This window comes from Xenopus laevis, chromosome 2L (genome assembly GCF_017654675.1).
Source record: "Xenopus laevis strain J_2021 chromosome 2L, Xenopus_laevis_v10.1, whole genome shotgun sequence".
NCBI lineage: Eukaryota > Metazoa > Chordata > Amphibia > Anura > Pipidae > Xenopus > Xenopus laevis.
In genome coordinates, this window is record NC_054373.1 from 196879 (window position 1) to 222336 (window position 25458).

General features: G+C 43.8%; 1 protein-coding gene across 1 annotated transcript; it reads right to left on the bottom strand.

Moving 5' to 3' along the window:
• Positions 1-9243: 9243 nt before the first annotated feature.
• Positions 9244-24427, bottom strand: rts (RECQL4-helicase-like protein; the record flags this gene model as incomplete). The annotated part of the gene is given in 24 exon segments (NM_001095632.1): positions 9244-9402; positions 9753-9861; positions 10890-11043; positions 11737-11923; positions 12576-12748; positions 13545-13674; positions 14273-14471; positions 14696-14833; positions 15438-15715; positions 16026-16224; positions 16819-17001; positions 17147-17335; positions 17644-17727; positions 18224-18360; positions 18673-18765; positions 19547-19684; positions 20040-20144; positions 20663-20804; positions 20961-21060; positions 21166-22424; positions 23014-23151; positions 23255-23394; positions 23912-23945; positions 24344-24427. Coding segments are annotated over 24 exon segments (4515 nt in total).
• Between the last annotated feature and the right edge of the window lie 1031 nt (positions 24428-25458).

The following is a 25458-nucleotide window of genomic DNA, read 5'->3' on the forward strand; positions in this document are numbered from 1 at the left end:
CAAAACTATAGGCCAGTTAGTCTGACATCAGTGGTAGGAAAGCTTTTTGAAGGGTTAATAAAGGATAATTACTGGACTTGAGTTTGTGGCAGCATGGTTTTATGCGTAATAGATCTTGCCAGACTAACTTAAATTCTTTTTATGAGAAGGTGAGCAGGGACCTCGATTCTGAGATGGCAGTGGATGTGATTTACTTAGACTTTGCTAAAGCATTTGATACAGTGTCACAAAGGTTACTGGTTAAATGAAGGAATGTTGGCCTGGAACATAGTATTTGTACCTGGATAGAGAACTGGCTAAAAGATAGACTACAAAGAGTGGTGGTAAATGGAACATTTTCTAATTGGACCAGTGTTGTTAGTGGAGTACCGCAGGGCTCTGTACTAGGTCCCTTGCTTTTCAACTTGTTTATTAATGACCTGGAGGTGGCCATTGAAAGTACTGTTTCTATTTGTGCAGATGAGACTAAATTGTGCAGAACTATAGGTTCCATGCAGGATGCTGCCACTTTGCACAGTGATTTGTCTAAACTGGAAAACTGGGCAGCAAACTGGAAAATGAGGTTCAATGTTGATAAATGCAGGTTATGCACTTTGGCAAAAATAATATAAATGCAAGTTATACACTAAATGGCAGTGTGTTGGGAGTTTCCTTAAATGAGAAGGATCTTGGGGTCTTTGTAGATAACACGTTGTCTAATTCTGGGCAGTGTCATTCTGTGGCTACTAAAGCAAATAAAGTTCTTGTATAAAAAAGGGCATTAACTCAAGGGATGAAACATAATTGTGTCTCTTTATAGGTCCCTGGTGAGGCCTCATCTGGAGTATGGGGGCAGTTTTGGACTCCAGTCCTTAAGAGGGATATAAATGAGCTGGAGAGAGTGCAGAGACTAAGTGCAACTAAACTGGTTAGAGGGAGGGAAGAGTTAAATTATGAGGGGAGACTGACAAGGTTGGGGCTGTTTTCTCTGGGGGAAAAAAGGCGCTTGTGAGGGGACATGATTAGACTTTACAAGTACATTAGAGGACATTATAGACAAATAGCAGGGGACCTTTTTACCCATAAAGAGAATGACGTACCAGAGGCCTCCCCTTCAGACTAGAGGAAAAGAAGTTTCATTTAAAGGAACAGAGTAGGGGGTTCATCACAGTGAGGACAGTGAGGTTGGGGAATGCACTGCCGGGTGATGATTCAGTTAATGACTATAAGAGGGACTTGGATGATTTCTTGGACAGACATAATACAAAGGCTATTGTGATACTAAACTCTATAGTTAGTATAGATATGGGTATATATCATTTATGTGACAGTAGGGAGGGGTGTGTGTATGGGGCTGGGTTTTCATTTGGAGGGGTTGAACTTGATGGACTTTGTCTTTTTTCAACACGATTTAACTATGAAACTTACTGTGTAACTGGTACCATATTGAACAAATGACATGTGGTCCTCCCTATCCTTAATGGTACCCCTAACAAATCTCCACCCCCCCTTCCTTTACCCACTACCTTATCTTACCTGTCTAACCACTGAATCTTTTACTGACCCCTCCCCCCCCACGCCTAGTTTAAAATCTCCTCCAACCCTTTAGCCATCTTCTCCCACCATCATCATCATTAAACAGGAATAATTTTGCAGGGGAATTATCTGTGAACTAGAATCTACTTATCTGCAGTCTTGTTACACAAAGGGGTGATACTGTCCCTTTAAAAGAGCATACCCCCCCCCATGCAACATGAGTGCAATTAATAGGCTTGTGGTGATCATACTTTGTTTTATTTGTACTTATTTATATCTGTTTTTTGTTATTTCTGGCACTAAGTATATGAAGTGAGTTTCACTTTAGCACCTGTGACTCCCTTTCCCACTGAACATGAGAGAGGCTGATACAACTAATGACCAGTCCACTGTGAGGCCCCAGATAACAAAACTTAGATAAGGAAGAGGTTTGTTTGTTTAAAAATAGAAAGGGAGATCTGAACAAATTGACTTGTTTATTTAAGGGAATGGGGGTAAGGCCAGTGAAAATAGTCCAGCATTCAAATTAGTGCTATATATTGGCAAAACAAATTTAGAAAATTAGTTTTTGGGTATGTACAGCCCCTTTCTAGTAGAGTTCTGGGGGAAATATTGTATTGTGGAAAAAAACATCAGTTTACAGCAGTAATTTGTAGTTTGCACTTTTATATCTGCCTGTGCCCAATACATTGCTCAACTTTAGCACAAGCATCTGTTTATCATGTGTCTCACCAGTCCTTCCGGCACCACATTCTCCTGCAGATAAGCCCACGGGTATATAGAATAGACACATGGGGAGAGGAGAACTATAGAAGGGGAGAGAAGAGGGAGAGTAAGGCCAAACAGTTGGGGGAGAAAAGGAAAGGAGAGGGGATGAGAGACAGAAGGAGAGAAGGGAAAGGGGGTTAGGGAGTAGAGAGACAAATGGGGGAGAGGAGAAATATAGAAGGGGAGAGAAGAGGGAGGATGGGGGAGAGTAAGGCCAAACAGTTGGGGAGAAAAGGAAAGGAGAGGGGATGAGAGACAGAAGGAGAGAAGGGAAAGGGGGTTAGGGAGTAGAGAGACAAATGGGGGAGAGGAGAAATATAGAAGGGGAGAGAAGAGGGAGGATGGGGGAGAGTAAGGCCAAACAGTTGGGGGAGAAAAGGAAAGGAGAGGGGATGAGAGACAGAAGGAGAGAAGGGAAAGGGGGTTAGGGAGTAGAGAGACAAATGGGGGAGAGGAGAAATATAGAAGGGGAGAGAAGAGGGAGGATGGGGGAGAGTAAGGCCAAACAGTTGGGGAGAAAAGGAAAGGAGAGGGGATGAGAGACAGAAGGAGAGAAGGGAAAGGGTGTTAGGGAGTAGAGAGACATTTCCGAGAGTTGTTGCTTTAGTAGGACCCCTTAGCTGGCCCAGCAGGACAGGTAAACAATATATACTTACAGTGGTGGATTATGCCACCCATTATCCAGAGGCAGTGGCTTTCAGGAGAATTGATGCCCCAGCCGTTGCAGATGCACTAATTCAGATTTTTTTTCACGGGTAGGATTTCCTAGTGAGATCTTATGTGACCAGGGATCGCAGTTTATGTCACAGCTGCTTCAGTGTCTATGGCAGCGATGTGGGGGTCATCTCACTTTGCTCCACCCCGTATCACCCCCAAACGAATGGGCTATGTGAGCATTTTAATGGTACTCTTAAGAACATGCTCCGAACTTTTGTGGAGGATGGAGAAGGGGACTGGGCGAAGTTTCCGCCCTATCTTCTGTTTGCATATAGGGAAGATCCCCAAGAGTATACTGGGTTTTCCACTTTTGAGCTGTTGTATGGGAGACTAGGTTCAGGGCCCCCAAAATTCGCTAAGGGAAAACTGGGAGGGGGGAGCCCAATTTCCTGAGTTCCTTGTAGTTCCTTATGTTCTAAAATTCCGAAAACGTCTCGAGCAAATGACTGTTCTGGTGAAGGAATATTTGTCAGCGGCTTAGACCAAACATAGGTCTGGTATGACAGGAACCAGAGATCGGCACTTTGTTACAGGGGACAAAGTGCTACTGCTGATACCAATGAGGTCAGACAAGTTGAAAGCAACTTGGGAAGGGCCCTTTGTGGTAGTGCAGGCCATTCATGATACTACTTATGTGGTCTCCCTATTGACAACCAGGACCAGTTTAGGGTGGACCATGTCAATATGATGAAACAGTACGTAGAGAAGGAAGCCACTGTCTGCCATTTGTAGTCTGCTACAAGAGGGGCGCAATGAAGAGGCTTTCCCTGACTGCTTACAAAAAGCAATGGGGGTTAAGACTTGGGAGGATGTTACTATTAGTGAGCAGTTAACCCCTGAGAAATGTGAGCGGTTGTGTCAGCTGCTCCAAAAGTTTCAGTCTTAGTTTTCTGAAAGGCCAGTTTGCACCAACTGGGTTGTCCATCAGGTAAATACAAAGGGGCATGGCCCAATTTGCACACCAGCGTATCGGGTGGCAGAACCTGCCATGAAAAGGGAAATTTAGTAAATGTTGGCATTAGGGATGTTGTTCCCTCTCAGAGTCCTTGGGCATCACCAGTTGTCTTGGTTCAAAAGAAGGATGGAAGCACTAGGTTTTGTGTAGACTATAGGAAGCCGAACCAAGATGCCTATCCAATGCCCCGGGTAGATGAACTTCTTGACCGTCTAAGGAATGTCAAATATCTCACCACTATAGATTTAAGCCAGGAAAACTGGCAGATTTCTCTAGCAACCGAGGACCAAGAGAAGTCAGCCTTTATCACTCCATATGGCTTGTTCCATTTTACGGTTATGCCGTTTGGCATGAAAAATGCCCCAGCCACATTTTAAAGGGTAGCAAATCAGTTGTTGGAGGGGTTTCAAGCATCTCAATCACTTAGCCGTGTTTAGTAACACCTGTGAGGAACATGTGCAGCACCTACAGAGTGTTCTGGGAAGGATGGCTGGGCTTACCCTAAAGCCAGGGAAGTGCCATTTCGGGATGGCTGAGGTACAGTATTTGGGTCATCGTGTGGGAAGTGGCGAGTGATGCCAGAACCCGCCAAAGTTGAAGCCATAGTAAACTGGCCCACCACACAGAGACAGGTGCTAGCCTTCCTGGGGACAGCAGGGTATTACCAACACTTTATCCATAACTACAGTGCAATTGCTAAACCCCTGACAGATCTGAAAAGTAAAAGATGCGTACTATACTGTAACCTGGACACCCGAGTGTGCTGCTGCATTGAAGTCTGCTTTAGTGAATGCCCCTGTACTGATTGCCCCTGACTTTAAACGGAGATTCATCGTCCACACAGACGCCTCCACCTATGGGATTGGTGCTGTTTTATCCTAGGTTGATGAGAAGTGCAATGAGCACCCTATTGTATTCCGGAGTAGGAAGCTATTCCCGGGAAGTTGCTTATGCTACAATTGAGAATGAATGTCTGGCCATTATGTTGGCCTTAAAGAAACTGCAGCCCTATCTGTTTGGCAGTGATTTCACTGTGGTCACTGACCATAACCCTCTGAGCTGGTTGCAACGGGTTTCTGGGGACAATGGGAAATTGCTGAGGTAGAGCCTAGCTTTGCAGCAGTTCAACTTCACTATACAGCACCACAAGGGGAGCCACCATGGGAATGCTGATGGGCTCTCAAGAAGGGACGGTGAGGACTGTGCAGGAGAAAAGGGAATGAGAGACAGAAGGAGGGGAGGGAAAGGGGGTTAGGGAGTAGAGAGACAAATGGGGGGGGGAGAAATATAGAAGAAGAGAGAAGAGGGAGGATGGGGGAGAGTAAGGCCAAACATTTGAGAGAGAAAAGAAAAGGGGATGAGAGACAGAAGGAGAGAAGGAAAAGGGGGTTAGAGAGTAGAGAGACAAATCGGGGAGAGGAGAAATATAGAAGGGGAGAGAAGAGGGAGGATTGGGGAGAGTAAAGCCAAACAGTTGGGGAGAAAAGGAAAGGAGAGGGGATGAGAGACACAAGGAGAGAAGGGAAATGGGGTTAGGGAATAGAGACACAAATGGGGGAGAGTAAGGCCACAGTTGGGGGAGAAAGGGAAAGGAGAATGGATGAGAGACAGAAGGAGAGAAGGGAAAGGGGGGTTAGGGAATAGAGACACAAATGGGGGAGAGGAGAAATATAGATGGGGGAGAGTAAGGCCAAACAGTTGGGGGAGAAAGGGAAAGGAGAATGGATGAGAGACAGAAGGAGAGAAGGGAAAGGGGGTTGGGGAGTAGAGAGACAAATGGGGGAGAGGAGAAATATAGAAGGGGAGAGAAGAGTGAGGATGGGGGAGAGTAAGGCCAAACAGTTGGGGGAGAAAAGGAAAGGAGAGGGGATGAGAGACAGAAGGAGAGAAGGGAAAGGGGGTTAGGGAGTAGAGAGACAAATGGGGGAGAGGAGAAATATAGAAGGGGAGAGAAGAGGGAGGATGGGGGAGAGTAAGGCCAAACAGTTGGGGGAGAAAAGGAAAGGAGAGGGGATGAGAGACAAAATGAGAGAAGGGAAAGGGGGTTAGGGAGTCAAGACATTATAGAACACTTACATGTAGGCAGTTCTGTAGTTACCCACGTGGTAGCTTCCGGCCGGCTAGGCTCCGCTCCAGCCAAAGTCTGTAGTGTTCAAGAGGATAGTGGATAGACGGGAGCCTTCAACCACGTGTGCAGTTCAATAAAAAAAAATCTTTATTGCCAAGTTAAAATTAAAAACATGAACAGGTATGTTTCTTGAGACCTTTAACTAAACCATGACGTGTCTAGTCACATGACGTGTTTCATGCCTCATCAGAGGTGGGGTTTAACTAAAGCTCACTGCCTTTTATAGCTTGTGTAATTAAAAACGTGTGTCAATTAAAAGTAGCATTTCACACTTCTAGTTGTATCAAGGCCAGTATATACACCATTTTGTTTAAATTTAATGAGAATTTCATATAATTCTCAATGCGGATTTATCCCCTTGGAGCATTTTTCTTTGAATGAATGAATGAATGATTGAATATATATATATATATATATATATATATATATATATATACATATATACATATATATACATATATACATATATACATATATATACATATATACATATATACATATATACACATATATACATATATACATATATACATATATATACATATATACATATATATACATATATACATATATATACATATATACATATATATACATATATATACATATATACATATATATACATATATATAACATATATACACATATATACACATATATACATATATACATATATACATATATACATATATACATATATACATACATACATACATATATACATATATACATATATACATATATACATATATACATATATACATATATACATATATACATATATACATATATACATATATACATATATACATATATACATATATACATATATACATATATACATATATACATATATACATATATACATATATACATATATACATACATATATACATATATACATACACACACACACTTTAATTAGAAAAAACAGGAAACCTCCCAATCGCTATTTAACCCTGTGTGTGTCAGGTTTTCAATGTAAATATCAAATATACCTTTCTCTGGTCTATTATTCTCTGCAAATCTCCTCCCGTCACTCCTAGTTTAACATGTTCAATGCCTTGAAACGTAACATAGTTGAAATTGCCATTATATTTTAGCATGATATGTTTATTTATAGCTGAAATTCTTCTATGAATGGGACTGGTTTGATCAAAATCACTTATATCAATTGATGTAAGGTGTTCTCTCACTCGTTCCTTAAGAGATCTATATGTCCTACCCACATATTGCTTGTCACAATTACATGTGGCCAAATAAATAACACACTTGGAATCACAGTTGATATAACGACGTATAGGGAAACGCTCTCCCGTTATACTACTGTTTTTTACCAATATCTGTTTGCACACCTTACATCTGTTTTTCCCACATTTATAGCATCCATTTTTGATTAATCACTTGGTGCCTTCTTTTGTTGTTTTTTTTTTAGGGGGGTATAGACTTGGGGAGACATCACTCACAATAGTTATATTTTTGAAGACAAATTTGATCATCCAATATCGACTTATTCAGCAATGGATCCATTTTAAGGACGTCCAATCTTTTTTAAATTATTTTCTTTTCATTTGCCTGGTTACTATAAGGAGCAATAAAGTATGTGAACTTATCACCCTGTTGTTTTTTGTGCAAATTATTGCTCTCATATTATTTTTCTTATGTTTGTTTCTATTCTTATGGGCAGTAGTTATGAGATCTTGTCTGGAAATGGCCACTGCTCTCTCATAAGCTTCTTTAATTACTACTGTGTCATATTTTCTTTCTAGAAGTCAATCCCAGAGTGCCATAGCTTGGGTCTGGAAGGCATCTTTGCCACTGGTCGCATCTCCTAGGTCCCAACCCGATACAAATCCAATCGGACAATGCAACTACAGTGGCATACCTCAACCACCAGGGAGGGACACGCAGCAGGGGGGCCATGCAGGAAGTGTCAAGGATCTTGGAGTGGGCAGAAGGCAAAGTACCAGCCATATCTGCGATCTACATCCCAGGAGTGGAGAGGCAGACTACCTCAGCAGGAACACCTTAGATCAGGCAGAATGGTCACTCCATCCAGAGGTGTTCCAAACATTGATCCACAAAATGGTCAAGCTGGAAATAGACCTCATGGCATCTCACAGAAACAAGAAATTGCCCAGATATTGTGCAAGATCCAGGGGCCATAGACGCCCTGGTGATCCCTTGGTCTTTCTGGCTAGTGTGCATCTTTCCACCGTTTCCACTTCTACCACAGGTGATCAGAAAACTAAAGAACGACAGTGTGCCAGCGATACTAATAGCTCCAGACTGGCTGAGACAAACCTGGTACAAAGACCTTGTAGCCATGTTGACATCCCCCCAGTGGCGCCTACCAATGCAGAAGGATCTTCTAACCCAAGGGCCACTACTTCACGACAACTTAGAGATGCTGAAGCTTTCGGCGTGGAACTTGAGACCCAACTATGGAGAGACAGAGTTTCCAGATCATGTAATTAATACACTGTTAAAAGCAAGGAAGCAGACCACGTCAAGATCTTACCACAGGATTTGGCAGGTTTTCCACACATGGTGTAAAGAAAATGGTTTACGGTGGCAAGACTGCACTATTTCACAATTCCTCACCTTCCTTCAAAGGGGGCTAGAGAAAGGACTCAGCCTGGCGGCCCTAAAGACCCTTCGGCGTTATCTGTCCTTTTTCAATTCCAGTGGGCCCTCCTACCAGAGGTCAAGCACAGTTTTAAAGATCCCACACCACCTTGGGACCTACATTTAGTTCTCAAGGCATTACAGCAAGAACCATTTGAGCCTTTAAGATCTTGTGACATTAAATATCTTACAATTTCTTTGTTGGCCCAGCCTCAGTAATTTCTTTCCTTAGTAGCAGGGTGCACGCCACATCATGTGTTCACCTTCACATGCTTCTATGGAACCAAAATACGAAATTGGCAGCACTCCCACTTGTAGTATAAAACCGCCTTTATTCTCACATATATCATGGCAACAACAGCTGCTGTTGCCATGATATATGTGAAAGAATAAAGGCGGTTTTATACTGCTAAACTCTCTGAAGAGAGGAACAAGGCCAGTGTAGAAAATAGATTTATTTCTCATAGATAATAATAAATAAAAGCACTTTTTTATACAAGAGATATTCCTCTCACTGCTGCCAGAAGTTTCCCAACATCCTCTGCTGCTCACGGACTCCCGGCACCTGCTCATTTGAGTCGGATAATTTCCTCTTTAGAAAGGTTCATTATTTCATTGAAATCCAGATGGATGTATTTCCTCCAGAACCTGCGATCCCTTCCATACACCTGAGCTGGGTAACACGGGCTCCCTGGGGGGGGTTAAAATGGCTGAAGTTACGCAATTACCCTTAAAGCAGAAGTAGGAACAAATGAGCAGCCAGAAGGGTTGGACTATGGGATCCTGCAGGGGACATTAGCTGATGTGAAACTGCACAGCTCTATTGTGTACAATGGGCTCAGCAAGCACAGCACACACTACAGCCTATAATATACAGCGTATAACGAAGTATAATGTAAGTGGCTGGTACTCACCTTACAATGTGTCTCTATGGTGTAGTTATAAGGGAGCATGTGGGTCAGTAGGGACCATGTTATTAGGGTCAGTTCAGCAGCTGGCACATGTGTTGATACATTTATATGACAAATAAGTGACACTTGCCTATGCCATGGAAGATACGAGCCAATGCTCTGCCAGAGAAACGCTCCTCCTCATGAATGGAGAGGAAGTGACGGACATCAGAACGGACCTGGTCTTTTGCCTCTTGGACCTGTCAGTGGAACAGTGAGAGAAGGAGCCGAGAGTCGGGCAAAGCCCTGGCATTAACAGGGAACTATTGTGACAATGAAAATTTAATATAAGCTTCAGCATACGGAAATAAGAAACTTTCTAAATACAATCAAATAAATATTCTGTACTGTTTCTGAAATAATCAAGTTTATCTTCACTATTCCTCTCTCAGCATCTGTTTCTCTTCATTCTGTCTTCATGCAGCAGTTGGGTGTCAGATATTCACTGACAGTTACATCCAATATATCTTATAGGGGGGCTCCTTTCCTAGCAGATGTATTAGAGCTCACTCAAATAACTGATTCCAGTACAAACAAAATCCAACAAAATAACTGCCTTTTGCACAAATCCTGCATGTAGAGAGACATGATGTCTGGTGAGTTTAATAGAGTGAGCTCTAATACATCTTCTAGGCAAAAGGAGCCCCCCTATAAGATATATTGGATGTAACTGTCAGTGAATATCTGACACCAAACTGCTGCCTGAAGAGACAATGAAGTGAAACAGATGCTGAGAGTGGAATAGTGAAGATAAACTTGATCATTTCAGAAACATCATTTTTAATTGATTGTATTTAGAAAGTTTCTTATTTCAGCATGAGGAAGCGAATACATTTTCATTTCCCTTTAAAGCACCAGCATCCGCCTATACACACTATTCTTCGGCCCGTCCTGCTCTATTTCCTTCTTTCAATCTATAAATTTCTGATTTTCTCTCTTATATAAGCAGTATGAAGTGCTAATGGTTCATATGCCACCTGCTTTTATCCTTATTACACACAAAATAAAGGGAGGAGCTTGTTTAGAGCTAATGAGCTCTGTATAAACAAACCCTCCCTCTTCCAAGACAGTGTGTCAGGCTTTCAGGTAAGGAGGGGTTTATTAGACAGAGGGCCTATAAATAGACAGTTCAGCCCTTCTGCAACATAAGCTGTGTGAATAGGACTTGTTCTGAACATGCTTCTTGTCAGTTGAGTTAATTGGGGAATAACGACTGATGAGGTTTTACCTTAATTTGTTGGAGCTCTTCATCAGGATCTTCCACTTTGGCTTCTAGTTCTGTGTCTCTTTTCTCAAAGTAGTCCAAGAGCAGAGCTTTCAGCTGGGCACTTCTCTCTGCACTCATCTTCTCTGCACACGCGCTGCTGGTCCTGTACGCCACACTGAGCAGAGGAGCACAACATTAAAGAGATACGGTCATGGGAAAACTGTTTTTTCCTAACACATCAGTTAATAGTGCTGCTCCAGCAGAATTCTGCACTGAAATCCATTTCTCAAAAGAGCAAACAGATTTTGTTATATTCAATTTTGTAATCTGACATGGGGGCTAGACATATCAGTTTCCCAGCTGCCCCCAGTCATGTGACTTGTGCTCTGATAAACTTCAGTCACTCTTTACTGCAAGTTGGACTCCCTTTCCCACCAGCAGCCTAACAACAGAACAATGGGAAGGTAACCGCAGCTCCCTGACAAGATAACAGCTGCCTGGTAGATCTAAGAACAACACTCAATAGTAAAATCCAGGTCCCACTGAGACACATTCAGTAACATTGAGTAGGAGAAACAACAGGCTGCCAGAAAGCAGTTCCATCCTAAAGTGCTGGCTCTTTCTGAAATCACATGACCAGGCAAAATGAGCTGAGATGCACCTACACACCAATATTACAACTAAATACACTTGTTGCTTCAGGAATGACATTTTATATTGTACAGTGAATTATTCAAAGTGTAAACAGTGTCATCTCCACCATAAAAATCATGACAGAATCCATTTAAGTAGCAAGCACACAGTCCCTGTAACTATCTGCTCCCTCCTCCCAGGTTGGCTGCACTGAATTAGAATGTATTGTGCTCACCTCTGGAAGGCATGGAAACAAGACTTGAGCTGATTAAGAGAAGTTCTTTCCCGGGAAGTCACTTTGTGATGCAGAAAGTCACAGACCTGGTCCAGCTCCTGATCAGTCAGGTCACCATATGAGCGGAAGTGAAAGGATAGTTTGCTAAATTCCACCAGCACCCCACTCCTGCCTGTGCCTTTGAACCCTGGGGACACACAAGAAAGAACATTCCATGTAAAACCGATTCACACACTGAGCTTCCATCAAATAATATAGTGGGAATTAAAGGGGAGAAGCAGGTTATGGGATTCCCTGATTCATTGGTGGGGGAGGAAAGGAGATTATTATCAGCATAGGAAGGGTTTCTTTACTTTAAGGGAAATCAATGAATGTGGCCTTTGCTAAACTTTAATTTCACCTACGGAATTCAAGAGAAATCTGTGTTTTGTCATTTAGCTTAACTGAGAGAACATAAAGTAAAAACTGCCCCATGTGTATAACTTCCTGGTTGTTGCAAGTAGTTAATGAAATCCCTAATTCACGGATACCCCTCTGCATAATGGGCTTCTGCTTGTCTGTGAGCCAAAACAATGGCAACAGGGAGGGGTTGTTTATACAGAGTTCACTCTCTCTACTTTAAGAAAACCATCTAGTGCTTAATCATAAAAATAAGGATCTATTATAATGCAGAGAGCAGGCAGAATGTATTTTATGTACAAGGGCTGGGTGTATACTGCCCCTCTCTACTGAAGTGGGGTAACTGCCCCTTCTCATCTTCACTGCTATGCTGGGTATAAATGTTTGAGAGCACAAGCAGCACAGAAGAGGAGGCACATATTTGCAAATACACATCTCACCTTTGTCAGGCTGTCTCCTCCATTGCAGGTCTCGCAGGGCTCTCTTCACAGGGACAACCTCCCACCCCATGGAATCCGCCAGCTCCACCACATTAAACTCCGTGGAGCTTACATGTGTGTGATCAACCCCAGCAAGGCGCTCCCGAGCCAGACACACAGCCACCGGGGGGCAGCTGCCAACAAACAAACATCAAATGAAACTTGCACCCAGCTACAATTTCATATACAGTGTTAGAGATAGGAACACAAGAGCTTACAATCCATGATTCCCAGTAATGGAAGAGCTGCTTCTCTATTAGACAAAAGGAGGAAGAACTTAGCTGGAGGGAAGTCAGGAATTTAGGGTAAGGGGCCACGTTTGTAGGACTGAGTTTGTGTTACGGAGATATTACTGGATTCAGTTGATAAAGTACTTGCCCTTTATAGGCGAAGCTGCCTTGTGGCCCCTTTAATCCTCTCGCCAGTAACTCATCTGAATGTTGCACATAATACAACTATGACTAGAAGCTGAAAGGCTGGAGAGGCTCAAAGCGATGAGACAAGGAACTCCCCTCTGACACCGGGCAAATATTGCAATTAAAGGATACGTAAGGGCGGGGACAAATGGTCAGTTGGGGGGCACACACCACTGTAAGTCTGTCCTCGAGCATGTGGGAGACTGGGTGCAAAATCGGGGCTGGTGTATAAAGCAACAAAGGACTCATTGACCCATTTAGTCATTTCTAACTCTACACGTGGTTCTCTGGGGTCACCCAATTGTTCCAGGCATTTCTAACACACAAGCCTGAAAATGATATTTAGATCTTAATGACAAGGTACGTGGGGGTCACTAGAAGACCCCATGATTATGTGCACCAATTTATTCCCAGGTTTCCGGCTCCTATATTCAGCAATTGAGTGTGCGGCTGATAAAACTGTGAGGAAGAGTTAAAGCTCAGTGTAAGATGGCGGGGTCGGCATGAAACTCACCTTCTGGCAAGTAGGCGCAGTTGCTGGGGGCCACTGTAACATACGACACGGCAGTGGGAGAGAGTGGGGTGCAGCTGCTCCAGCCAATGGGAAGGGTTCAGCTCTAGGTAACACAGCATGGTCTCTATGGCTACAGGAAAGCAAGATGATTAATTCCAACTGCCCCTCGCCATTCCTATACAGCCTAGATACTCAGTGTCTGAACTTGTACAGCCACACTGTCCCCCACACGGAGCCCCACTGTCCCCCTAGCTTTCATACAGAGCCTGCCTCTACTGGGGTCCACAGAATGGAGTTATGCCCTCAATATACAGATGCACATGATCTTAGTATATAGAAAATTATGTTGGTACCTCTCACATTCTAGGGGATAGGGTAACCCTGTCCTAGTGAGCTTACAATCAAAGGTCCTTAAAATATTTACACACACAATAGAGTCAATATAAACAGGAGCCAAATAGCCTGCCCTGTATGTATTTGGAGTATGGAAAGAAACCCACTCAGACACGGGGAGAACATACAGACTTGTTGTAGATAGTGCTCTGGCTGGAATCAAACTCAGGACCCTAATGCTGCCCACAAATAGTCCTGCAGCCCCACAATGCATTGCACCTGGTAAAGTCAAAGAAACATGTAACCCCTCTGCTGACAATCTAAATAAAGAGCCTTTTTGGAAAGCAATAACCCTCCTTCTATGCGAAACCAAGCAAATACATCTTACAACTTACCTTCCTCTCTGATGTCCAAACTCTGCACAGTCTCCTCTATAGGAACTGCTCTCTCATGTCTGTGACACAAACGTTCTGCCCCCATGCTGGGTGTGTCGCACACAGGGTCCCTCCCACTGCTGGGCGTGTCACACATACTATCCTGCTCCTCCCCTTGTTCCAGGAATTGCAAGAGTTCACTGTCATCCACCTCCCCTGCCTGTGATAGAACAGGTCAGTCTCAGGGTTAACCAGAAAGGGATGGACCGTACCCCAGTACTGACAGAAGGAATTCTTTAGCCCCCAATTCTCTAGATACAGCTAAACAAGGAAATAGTCAGCAAGGGATTCCCCAGAGCCCACCCTGGTTCATAGGGAACTTGTTTAGTCCCTTTCTTTATTTGATTGCCACCCCCTGCTCAGTATGAGGGTACCGGTACTCACGTTGATCAGTGCCTGCTGCTCCCTGTGTAGGTCTCTGCATTTGCATTTAGGGAAAACCTTCCGTACTAGTTTTTTCACTGCAATGTAATCTACTGAATCAGTATAAATGTGTCTGCGGAGCTCATCCATATCCTGTCCCTGGAATGGCAGCACAGAGCAATGATAAGTGTCAATGAATGATAGAACAATAAACAGCAACAAAAAGATCTGGAACAGTATTGTCTTGCACACAGCTGCGACCTGCCTTTCTTAATTGCTCAATAGGTCTGCGCCCAATCACATTGCCTCCCTGCTGCAGAGCACTGCACCCCTGCAGCATCGGTTGGCTTTCCTCAAGACTATAGAAAATGCACCACTGCAGCATCGCTTGGCTTTCCTCAAGACTACACAGACTGCACCCCTGCAGCATTGCTTGGCTTTCCTCAAGACTATAGAAACTGCACCACTGCAGCATCGCTTGGCTTTCCTCAAGAGTACATAGATTGCACCCCTGCAGCATTGCTTGGCTTTCCTCAAGAGTACATAGATTGCACCCATGCAGCATTGCTTGGCTTTCCTCAAGACTACAGAGACTGCATGTTGTCCTTATGGGTGCTGCTAGCATAAGTGCACATTTGCACACTGGTGGTGCCCCCCCCCCCAGAGGTAAACGAGGTAAGGCAGAATCAAAAAGAAGGGACAGGGGCTCAGAAACTCCACTGCTTGTGCTTGTAAAGAGCCCAGACTGTTTATCCTCTCTCACCTCGGGGTCCAAGAACAGGTGGCACTGGGCATCCTTGCCATCACGACCAGCTCTTCCAATCTCTTGCACATAACTCTCAAAGTTCTTGGGCATATTGTAGTGAATGATCCCTCGTACATCAGACTTATCCAGTCCCATCCCGAAGGCCACAGTGGCCACTACAAGCCGCAGCTGGCCACACATGAAATTATTCTGTACTCTCCGGCGTTCCGCAGCCGACATCCCGGCATGGTAAGACTCGGCAATCCACTTTAAAGGGCGCCGGATCTTCTTTAGGGCTATGGGGAGAAAGAATCTGTTTGTACAACCCAAGCTCTGTACTTGTCACTCACTGACCCCATACTTACCTGTGTCACTCACTGACCCCATACTTACCTGTGTCACTCACTGACCCCATACTTACCTGCTCATTCTCATGGTGATATTCCCTCATATTTAGGGTTCGTTACCCATCATTTCTCACACATTCATAACTGCATTCTCTCCCTTATATGCTCACACAATATCTCTCTCTCAAACCTTACCTATATTCTCTCTGGCTCTCACCCCTCCCCACAACTTTCTCTATAATACCCACGTTTCCAGTACCTTGTGCCTTCTTTCTGTCAGACACAGTCGTATCCTCCTGTTCCTGTGAATTCAGGTGGCTGTTGGCGCTCACTGTCACCCCCTGGAGGGAGGTTCTAAGCAGTGCCGAGATCCTCTGAGTCTCCTCCCTTCGGGTACAATAAACGATGACTGAATCCAAGCACCCAAATCGTTCCCCTTTCAGCAGAGTGACAAGAGCCTGTGGGGAGACAAAGTAAGACAGCTGCTTAAATGAGAATTCAACCCCCGATATACTAAAACCCACTACCCCCCTGCCCACACAGGTGATAACCCCATTAATTGCCCCATATCCTGTAATTACCCCTCATTAAAGAGCAAGGGCAGCAGAGCTCACGGGCGCCATCTTCTTCTCTAATCTTCACATAATAAGCAGCTTATTGGCGCATGCGCAGTTGAAGCAATCTTCCGGTTCCAGACAACTGCGCATGCGCCGAAAGTAACGGAAACAGCAGAAGAGCCAGAAGGAGACTCGAAGTTTAGCGAAGAGAAGAAGATGGCGCCCGTGAGCTCTGCTGCTCTTGCTCTGCAACGAGCAAGTGACTTGATACTCTACAAAATAAAATGGTACAAACAGACAAGTAATTTGCTTACTTGTACATGTGACCTAGAAACTGCATATTCCTTCTCACTAATTGTTTTGACTGTGTTGTTTTGTCTAATTTTGTTTTCTTTTATTAATGTAACTTTGCTGGTTATAAAAATCCACCTCACACCATTAACCTTAGTTCGGAGCTCGTTCTCAAGTTTCCACATGAAAAACAAAATCATTTACCTGATCTCTGTTTCTGTCCATGGAGACAGATAAATGCAAATTTGGAGGCACTGAAGCCATTCGCACAGGAATCCCTCCTTCCGGAGACACCCCCAGGTGATGTGCCACATCTTCTGCAGTTGCCCGTGTTGCAGTGGCAGTGAGGCCAAGAAGGCAATTAACTCCAAGACGCTCACGAAGTACCTATAGAGAGAGAGAGAAGCAGCCACTAGAGCCATAATCGGAGCAACAGAGGTGCAAGTTTAAGGACAGACTGCTATTTACAGTGCAAGTGCAGCCTATCAGAAAAATAAAGGAGTAAAAATAAAGGTTACAGCCAATCACCCACCTTGCACAAGCGCAGGTAACAGGGACGGAAATTGTGGGACCACTCAGACACACAGTGAGCTTCATCTATACAAGCAAATGCTACTGGAGGGAGCTGGTCGGCTGGAGGCAAGCAGCTGGATCCAGAAAAGCCCCCTCCCACTAGCGCCTCGGGGGAGAGGAGAAGTACATGCACTTTGCCCTGTTTCACCTACAGAAATAACACACATATATAGGAAATGTTATTACTGCTGCACATTTATTCTGCCCTGAACAAGCCACCCCCCTGCAATACACTGCTATACTGCCTGCCCATTGATTGACTCCCCTCAAATGCACAACACTGCACTGTTGCCAGCCCCAGCCTTGTCTTTTCTTCAGCCACACCTTTGGCCAAGGAAACTACACTCCATCGCTGGCCTCCCCTTACCTGCACAACATGCACTTCTGCCTGTGTCTCCTGCAACGATTGTGGTCTGCTCATTGCCCCACCCTAGGCCTTAGTTCAGATAACTTTACCTTTTCAATTGCAGCCTCTCTCTGAGTTCTTGTCATATTTGAGTGGATACAGACTGCTTTCAGCTTAGGGGGCAGTCCAGAGACCTGTACAGATAAACAATGAATCCAGAGTGAGTTTCTAGCACAGTGTTATTCTACAGAATTCAACCCTTTGCCCAAGATATCCCACACACAGCTGATCACACAGAAGGGCAAGATGTACTGCACATAAATGTATTCCAGCTTATGGCCAGACTGAACCAGTATTTTGTACATTGAAAGGTCAGTTCTTCCTTCTTACAGGTCAAAAAAAATCTGTGTACTCTGAATTTTATCAACAATTTAACACCATGAGTCTTTTTTTAAATTTTGAGAGTGAACGAATCAAATACACAAGCCAGGATCATGAGGTGCAATACTGGGAAACCCTGTGTGTTGTATAACGGGGTCAGTAAGGACAGAAAGGAAATTGGCCCCAGGGTAGAGCACACATTCCGAGAGCATTCATTCTCTCGACCTAAACATTTCATTCAAAATGAAGAACATTTCTCTTAGCATGTGGTCAGTGCAGTTTAATGGAAGTGAACGTGTGCCGCGGTACCTGATCATCCATCAGCGACACAAGGGGAGAGATAACTAAACTGATGCACCGGGATCGTTTGGCATACATATAAGCTGGCAGTTGGTAGCACAAGGATTTGCCCATTCCTGTTGATAGGATCACCAGCGATGAAAGCCCTAGCAAAGGGAGAATGGCAAGAAGTCACAGCACAAACAGCACTGGATTGTGATAGAAAACAAAAAACAAATAATTCCATCACAAGTCAAAATACTGAAAAGACTTTCAGCAAGTAGTTTAAAGGATGCAGCCCATTCTCAGCTCCAATAAGTAACGTTCAATATGTTTAGAGCTGCAATGTAATCCGCAGCACAGAGATTATACATCATTCCCATCTGCCCCTGACTACATATGAAGAGAACTAGAAGAGACAAGAGCAACACAGAGGAGACGACTCCTATCTGGCACTAGAGAGAAAAGTTATTACACACCTGAGAGAATTCGCATTACAGCTTGTTCCTGCCCCGACCGGAAGCTGCGATATCCCAGCTCAGAGAGGTTGTCATAAACCTCAGATGGAGTCTCTATCAACCAAAAGGCAAGAAATATTAAGGGATTAATACAACCTGTACATTTGGCTGCACACTGAAATGGTTAATTCTGCATCCAGGCACAAACTGCTAGATGGTAGGACAAATGTTCTGCTTCAGAATCTCAAGTAAAAATCCTTCTAAATCTAGCTCAAAGGGGGGTTATCCAAGAGTGGTAGTCTCCCTAGACATGAGAAAAGCTTTTGATTCATTTGAATCATTATTTGTGGGAGCTGATGATGGCTATAGGGTTTGGGCCCAAGTCCATACACTTTTATGCTAGTTCTGTGGCTAAAAATTGTACAAACTGGTGTCTGAGCTGAAAGATCACGGGACTGTGACTTGGGGGGGGGGGCGTCCCTGTACACAAATGATGCCTTGGTGTACTTAGCAGATGCTGGGAAATCACTTGGTGCCCTTCTCAAGGAGGTGGAGAAATCTGAGGGGTACAGGTCAGTTGGAATAAGACTACCCTAATGCTACTGAACATAGAACTAAAGTTCTCTTTTCCGCACTTACCTCATATAGAGCTGAAAGGTGTGGAGCTATTTAAATAACTTTGAATGTAGACAGATATAGACTAGCATTAGTTCAGAGAACTCAACTTATTAAATTAAAATGCCCCTGCTCCCCAAGTTACTCTATTTTTATCTCTCTCTAGTCCCTCTTCTCTCCAGCTTACTTGATAACCCACATTCTCTTATCTGCTCCTTCATTAGGAGAACCTTAAAACAAATCCCTCCCAAACCCAACACCACAGAAATAGTTCACTTACCTTTCACTCTCCCATCTGGTCCCAGCTCATACAGCGGTTGCATAGGTGGAGGTGGTGTTGGGGGCTCATACACTGCTCTAACTACATTCACAGTAACCACAGGATCCTGGCACCATCCGGACAGACCTTCATTCGTGTCTGAATCATACAGAAAAGCATTTAGATAATGGAAGGGTTAGTGCCTGCATTGCACATCCAGAGAATAACACCCACATTTTCATTATGTGCACAGCTCATTCCTTATACTTCTTTCCTTACATGCATCAGCTTTGCATTGAACAGCTACTAGGTACATCATAATTTGCATGGGTTATAGAACAAGCTCTACTTCATCAAGAGCAAGTTACAAGGGTACATCATCCTTTGAGTTACGAATAAAAAGGTTCTTGGTGCATCATATTGTTAGAAAGGGAAAAGCTCTGTTATGAAGCGTTTCCTTCCCAGGCTTCATAGAATTTTAGGCATCTTCTTTAATAATGCTGGGTGTACGTACTGGGTCTTAGCTGTGTGTTGGTCATCCTTGCCACATCCTCCAGTGTTGGTAGGGAAACCTCTTCTTCTTCTTCAGTCTCAGCCACCTCCTGTCGCACCACAGGCACTGTATAACAAAGATTCATAAGGAGGAACAGACTTATCTAAACTGAAATAACTTGGATTCAAAGTCAGGCAAGAATTCCACATTGGATGTAGAAGAAATAAAAAAAAGCCCAAAGTGACAGGGATACATCTGTGTCTGTAAATACAGCAAATAAAAGACTGTACTTGGGCAAGGGCAATCTTAATACTGTGGTATCTATGTAGATACAGTACATAAATAACCTTACCTTTGCTTTGATTCTGTGCTATGTGTGCCTATAAGTACAGTACACAGATAATACAGTATCAAGGCAAAGACAAGGCTCTTGATATGTTCGTGTTCCTGTAAGTATTGACATAGATAGCCTGACCTTTGCCTTGATAGTGTGGTATATGTGCCTATAGGTACAGTACATAGATGCCTTGATATTGTAATACCTATGTTCCCATGTGCCTGTGGGTACTGGACATAAAACATATGCATCTGCACAGAACATCGATTGCCATGTGTCTGCAGGTATTGTACATAAATCACCATACCACTGCCTGGACATTGTGATGCCCAATGGCCCATTCCTCCACATCGGAAACAAGTATCCCCACTGCGATTAAAGTGCTTTCCTCCTCCTCCTCCTCCTCCTCCAAACTGCTCCCCTTTCTTCTGCCATTTCTGTTTCCACATCTGAAGAAAGAGAAGGTCAGCACACTAGAGACCATCATATGCCAATAAATGACAGGGCAAGAATAGAACACCATGCTGCAGTGCACACTCACTAAAACAGACCCCTCATACACAGATACATGCATGTAGCATGGCTTTTACACCACGCAGCCTAACCTGTTTCCTCAGCCTGTGGCCATTCAGGGCAACACATTTCACATGGGACTTCTTTTTCAAGTTGATCCTCACAAAGTTCTCCGATTTAATTTGGGGCATCCTGCAAGTAGAGGGAGCAAAACATTAACACCAAGATTTAGTGTAAAGAAAAAAGCAGTGGTGATTTAATATACTTTTCAAGGCAACTCTATTTTCTATGTGGTACCTGGTATTTACTGTTTTCACACTGCTTCTTTGCACAGGCTCTTCCTCTAATTCTCCAAAAAGATCCTCACTCACTGCTTTAGTAACTTGCTCGCTGGCTGGACTTTCCATTGCGGGATCATCAGAGTCGTCCATCTGGCATCTGGCGCCTTTTTTCCGTCTTTTACGCACAGAACTGGAGTTCTCGCTGTTGTCTGGGCTCCTGTTTGTTTTACGTCTCTTCTTACTGACCTTAGGGCTGACCTCCACTGTGTCTGGTTCTGCTGATGTCTCCCTCTGCCTCTTCTTCCTTTTCCCTTTGGCCAAGATAACGGATACCTGCTCAGCAGCTATATTCTCTTGTGACATATCAACCTCCTGTAGGCTCTCCTGCATTTGTCCAGTTCTGTTCTTCATAGCCCGACTCTCATCTGTGTCCTGCCACCTTTTGCTATGCTCAGACATGGGCCCCTTGCTGTCCAATTGAGCCACCTGTCCAGCTTCACTTGACATTTTACTTTCTCCACAAATCTGCTTTCTTAATGGAGATTTCCTTTTTAATGGTTGGTGTTCAGGATCCCAGATTTCTTCTCTTCTGATTGCAGGGGACACTAAATCATTGCCCTGGGATCTAACACTACTACTCCTGCCAAAGTCTGATATTTCCTCAGCTTTCAGTTTAGGATTTTCTGGTCTTGTGTCTTGCCTCCCAAACGTGAGGGGCAGTGAAGGAGCTGCTGCATGCGGAGAGAAGACAGGGGTGTAAGCCTGTACTTTCTGTTTTGGTGAGGCCACTGTGTGTTGTGTGGAGTGTGTCAATTCATCATTATTAGGAGGACCTTTCACAGATTTACAATTTTCTTCTATTGCCCCTTCACCCAAAGCCTCCCTCATAGTGTTGCACTGCTGCCTGTTAACAGTCCTCTGCTCAGCAGCTGTGACCTCCATTGCTTCCACTCCATTTCTTAGTTCGCACCTTTGCAGCCATTCCTGGTTAAGGGAGGCCATACGTTGTCCAACCATAGCCTGGAGCTGATGCTGTTTCTTTATTGGCTGCCCCTGGGTGGGTGGATTCATAACTGGCTTATGTGGAGGCTCCTTAAGGGACACGTGAGACAAGGTGTCAAAAGGTTCAGATGGAGGATCTTGTAATAACGCAAGAGGAGAGCTAGGAGTATCCAATGATTTTGGGGAAGCCAAATTGTTCTTAATTTTAACATCTGGAGAGTCAAGAGGTCGGAAACGAGGAGTAAATGATTTCTTCAAGGACACAGGGTGCTCCTGTGGGGCAGGAAAAAATAAAAATTACAGGGAAAACACTAGCGATTGCTGAACAAGTTCATATGTATATTTATATACTGGAAGGTTTTGCCATTATGAGCCCATCAGTATAACTTCATAGATGGACTATCTCACTATCACTAGGAGAGAGATCAGTACCCCAGAAGTATTGAGGTTGATAAATGTTCCTGAACCAGAAGTTTACAGTGGTGAATTGTATACAGAGTAGCTTGGACCTTAGCTTATCATATAAATATATAGCATATAGAGAACAAAAATTATCTTTCTGTACTCTGAGCGGTTGTCTGTGCAGAACATCATGTAAAATAAGCCCTAATGAGTTTAAAAGGCTGTCCATGGGGAATAGTATATTGTCTCAACGGTTACCTGGGCTCTGAACTGTTTCAGCTTGAATAACAAATTTTTGCCATTCAGCATAAAAGACCTGCAATTTGAGCATCAATTCAACAAAGTTGAATAGTAAAAGAAGATTGGGTGAAGGACCCAGCAATGAGAAATAGACCCAGAAAGATCCATAAGGAAAAGTTATTCAGGACAAGAACATTGCAGCAAGACAGACACTTCTTACCCTCAAGGCTCCTCCTAGATTGGCTTTAAGTTTCATTCCATAAAACTGGGCTGAGGCTTTCAGAGAATCCCGTTCCTTTGAGGTCAGTTTTGGGGTTACACTGGCACGATTTAGGTGGATACCCCAAGAAGCAGAGCCCTGTAATATACAATTAGGGTGCCAGTTGGTAAAAATAAGTCCAGTTCAACTACCTATTGTACCTATGTATAAAAAAAAAAAGAGAAACAGCAAAGCCGCTCACCTCAGAATCCCCTGCAGCATCAGCCCTGTGTGTCGGCTTTGGGGACGTCTCCATGACTTGCCCAGACTTGGGAGTGAACACAGTATCAGTGGAAATATCCAGCTGTTCCTTTTTCAGAGATTTGAATTCTTTGTATAGTTCTGGAAGTGAACACATAGGTTATCAGCATTATAATGAGCTTGTGAGGTGACACGGTGCTGCTCTGTGCAGGAAGAAGGATTAGGGAAGAGAGAAGTAGTTCTGTTGGGAGACTGTAAGAGAGTTGTACAACATAGTCACAATATGTTCAGCACATGTGACAGTCAGAGCCCTGGAAGCTGGTTGAACAGCAGTGGCATTCTGGATAAGGGAAGGTCCCTGGGTTACAACAGAAATCACTGGCAGTCAATTCACAGATATGGATACGATTGTTGTTCATATGAGACGGCTGCAGGCTCCTGTGAGCCCCCCTTCTACACTGCCTCGGGGGGGTTGGGCTCTCTGCCCCAAATCCCACTGCTGACAATCACCCCCAGAGAGTATAATCTAATGTCTCAGAGTAAGGAAGGTCTCAGAGCCCTGGAACTCACGAGTGCCCTGGGAGTCTAGCCCCCCTTCTAACCTCCATTTAAGAAGGCAGGAAGGAAGGTCTCTGTGCCCCAGAGATTTGACGCTCACCTTGTGTCTCGTTGGAAGCACTTTCCACATCTGTCTATAAGGGAAAGCAAAACAGTCAGTTAAGGGGTACTTCACTTGATTAAATCCTACACAACACAAGAGGGTGATATTTACCACGGGTCCACTAGAAACATACAGAAATGGTGAACTTCCCCATCCACCCACTTCCTCACAATACAAACTGCTACTTCAACAGTGACAGACAACCACTAGAGAATCACACATACCCCCCCCCCCCCAAAAAACGGAGAGGCACGTTTCATGCAAAGTTACACATTGAGGTCATAAAGTGAAAGAAGAAAAAGAAGGTCTTAAGCAGGACATAAGCCAATAAAACAAGTATAAGGGGAACCAGCTGCCCCAAAACCTAACTCAGATAAAACAAAAGGCTGCCATTCCCATTGGCTTCACTGCCCTCGCTTCAGTCTTTACCTTGTTGGGTTTCCTCTTGTGCTCTTGCAGAAATGCAGTTTCCCACTTCTTCAGGAGAACCTTAACCTCATTATAGCGCTCCATGCCTCAGTCTGTAGATTAGAAACATCCTCTAGTCACTGTTTCATATTAACCCTCCCTGCATGTAACCCCCTATACACAGATCATGCACGTAACACCTACTCTACATTTCATACAAATACTAAACTAGAGACAACCTGGTGTTAAAGGGCAAGTCAACACCAAAATAAAAATGTACCTTATAAAAGAAAACTATTTTAAGCAACTTTCCAATATACATCCATTAACAAATGTCAGTGTTTTTGACGTTATTAGTAAAAACAATTGCTATTGAAAGCTGCATTTGCTTAAAGGGGTCGTTCACCTTCTGCACACTTTTTTCAGTTCAGTTGTTTTCAGATTGTTCACCAGAAATAAAGAATTTTTTTCAATTGCTTTCCATCTTTTATTTAAGTTTAAAGTTGAATGTTCGGTTCTTAGCCTGGCAACTCAGTGATCCAGGAGTATCAGAACTGTTACAATTTGCTACATTTAGTCGTTACATTTAGTCACTACATTTACTTGATCCATTTCTCAGCAGCATCTCTGGAGTATCAGTAACTATTGTATCAAGTCTAACAGCTGCCTGGAATGAAACTCAGGGATTCTGCTCAGCAGGGACAAAGATAAGAAATGTATCAACTAAATGTATCAATTTAGATCAGTTTGGCGACCCCCCCATTGCCGCTTCAGAAGGTGAAAATGCCACTTTACACTTCAATATCAGAAACACGGTCACATATAGAAAATATAAAGTAAGAGAGAGAGACAGGGGGTGAGAGAGAGACAGGGGGTGAGAGAGAGACAGGGGGTGAGAGAGAGACAGGGGTAAGAGAGAGACAGGGGGGTAAGAGAGAGAGAGAGAGAGAGAGAGAGAGCAGGGGGTGAGAGAGAGAGAGAGACAGAGAGAGAGAGAGAGAGAGAGAGAGAGAGAGAGAGACAGGGGGTAAGAGAGAGAGAGAGAGAGAGAGAGAGAGAGAGAGAGACAGGGGGTAAGAGAGAGAGAGAGGAGAGAGAGAGAGAGAGAGAGAGAGAGACAGGGGGTAAGAGAGAGA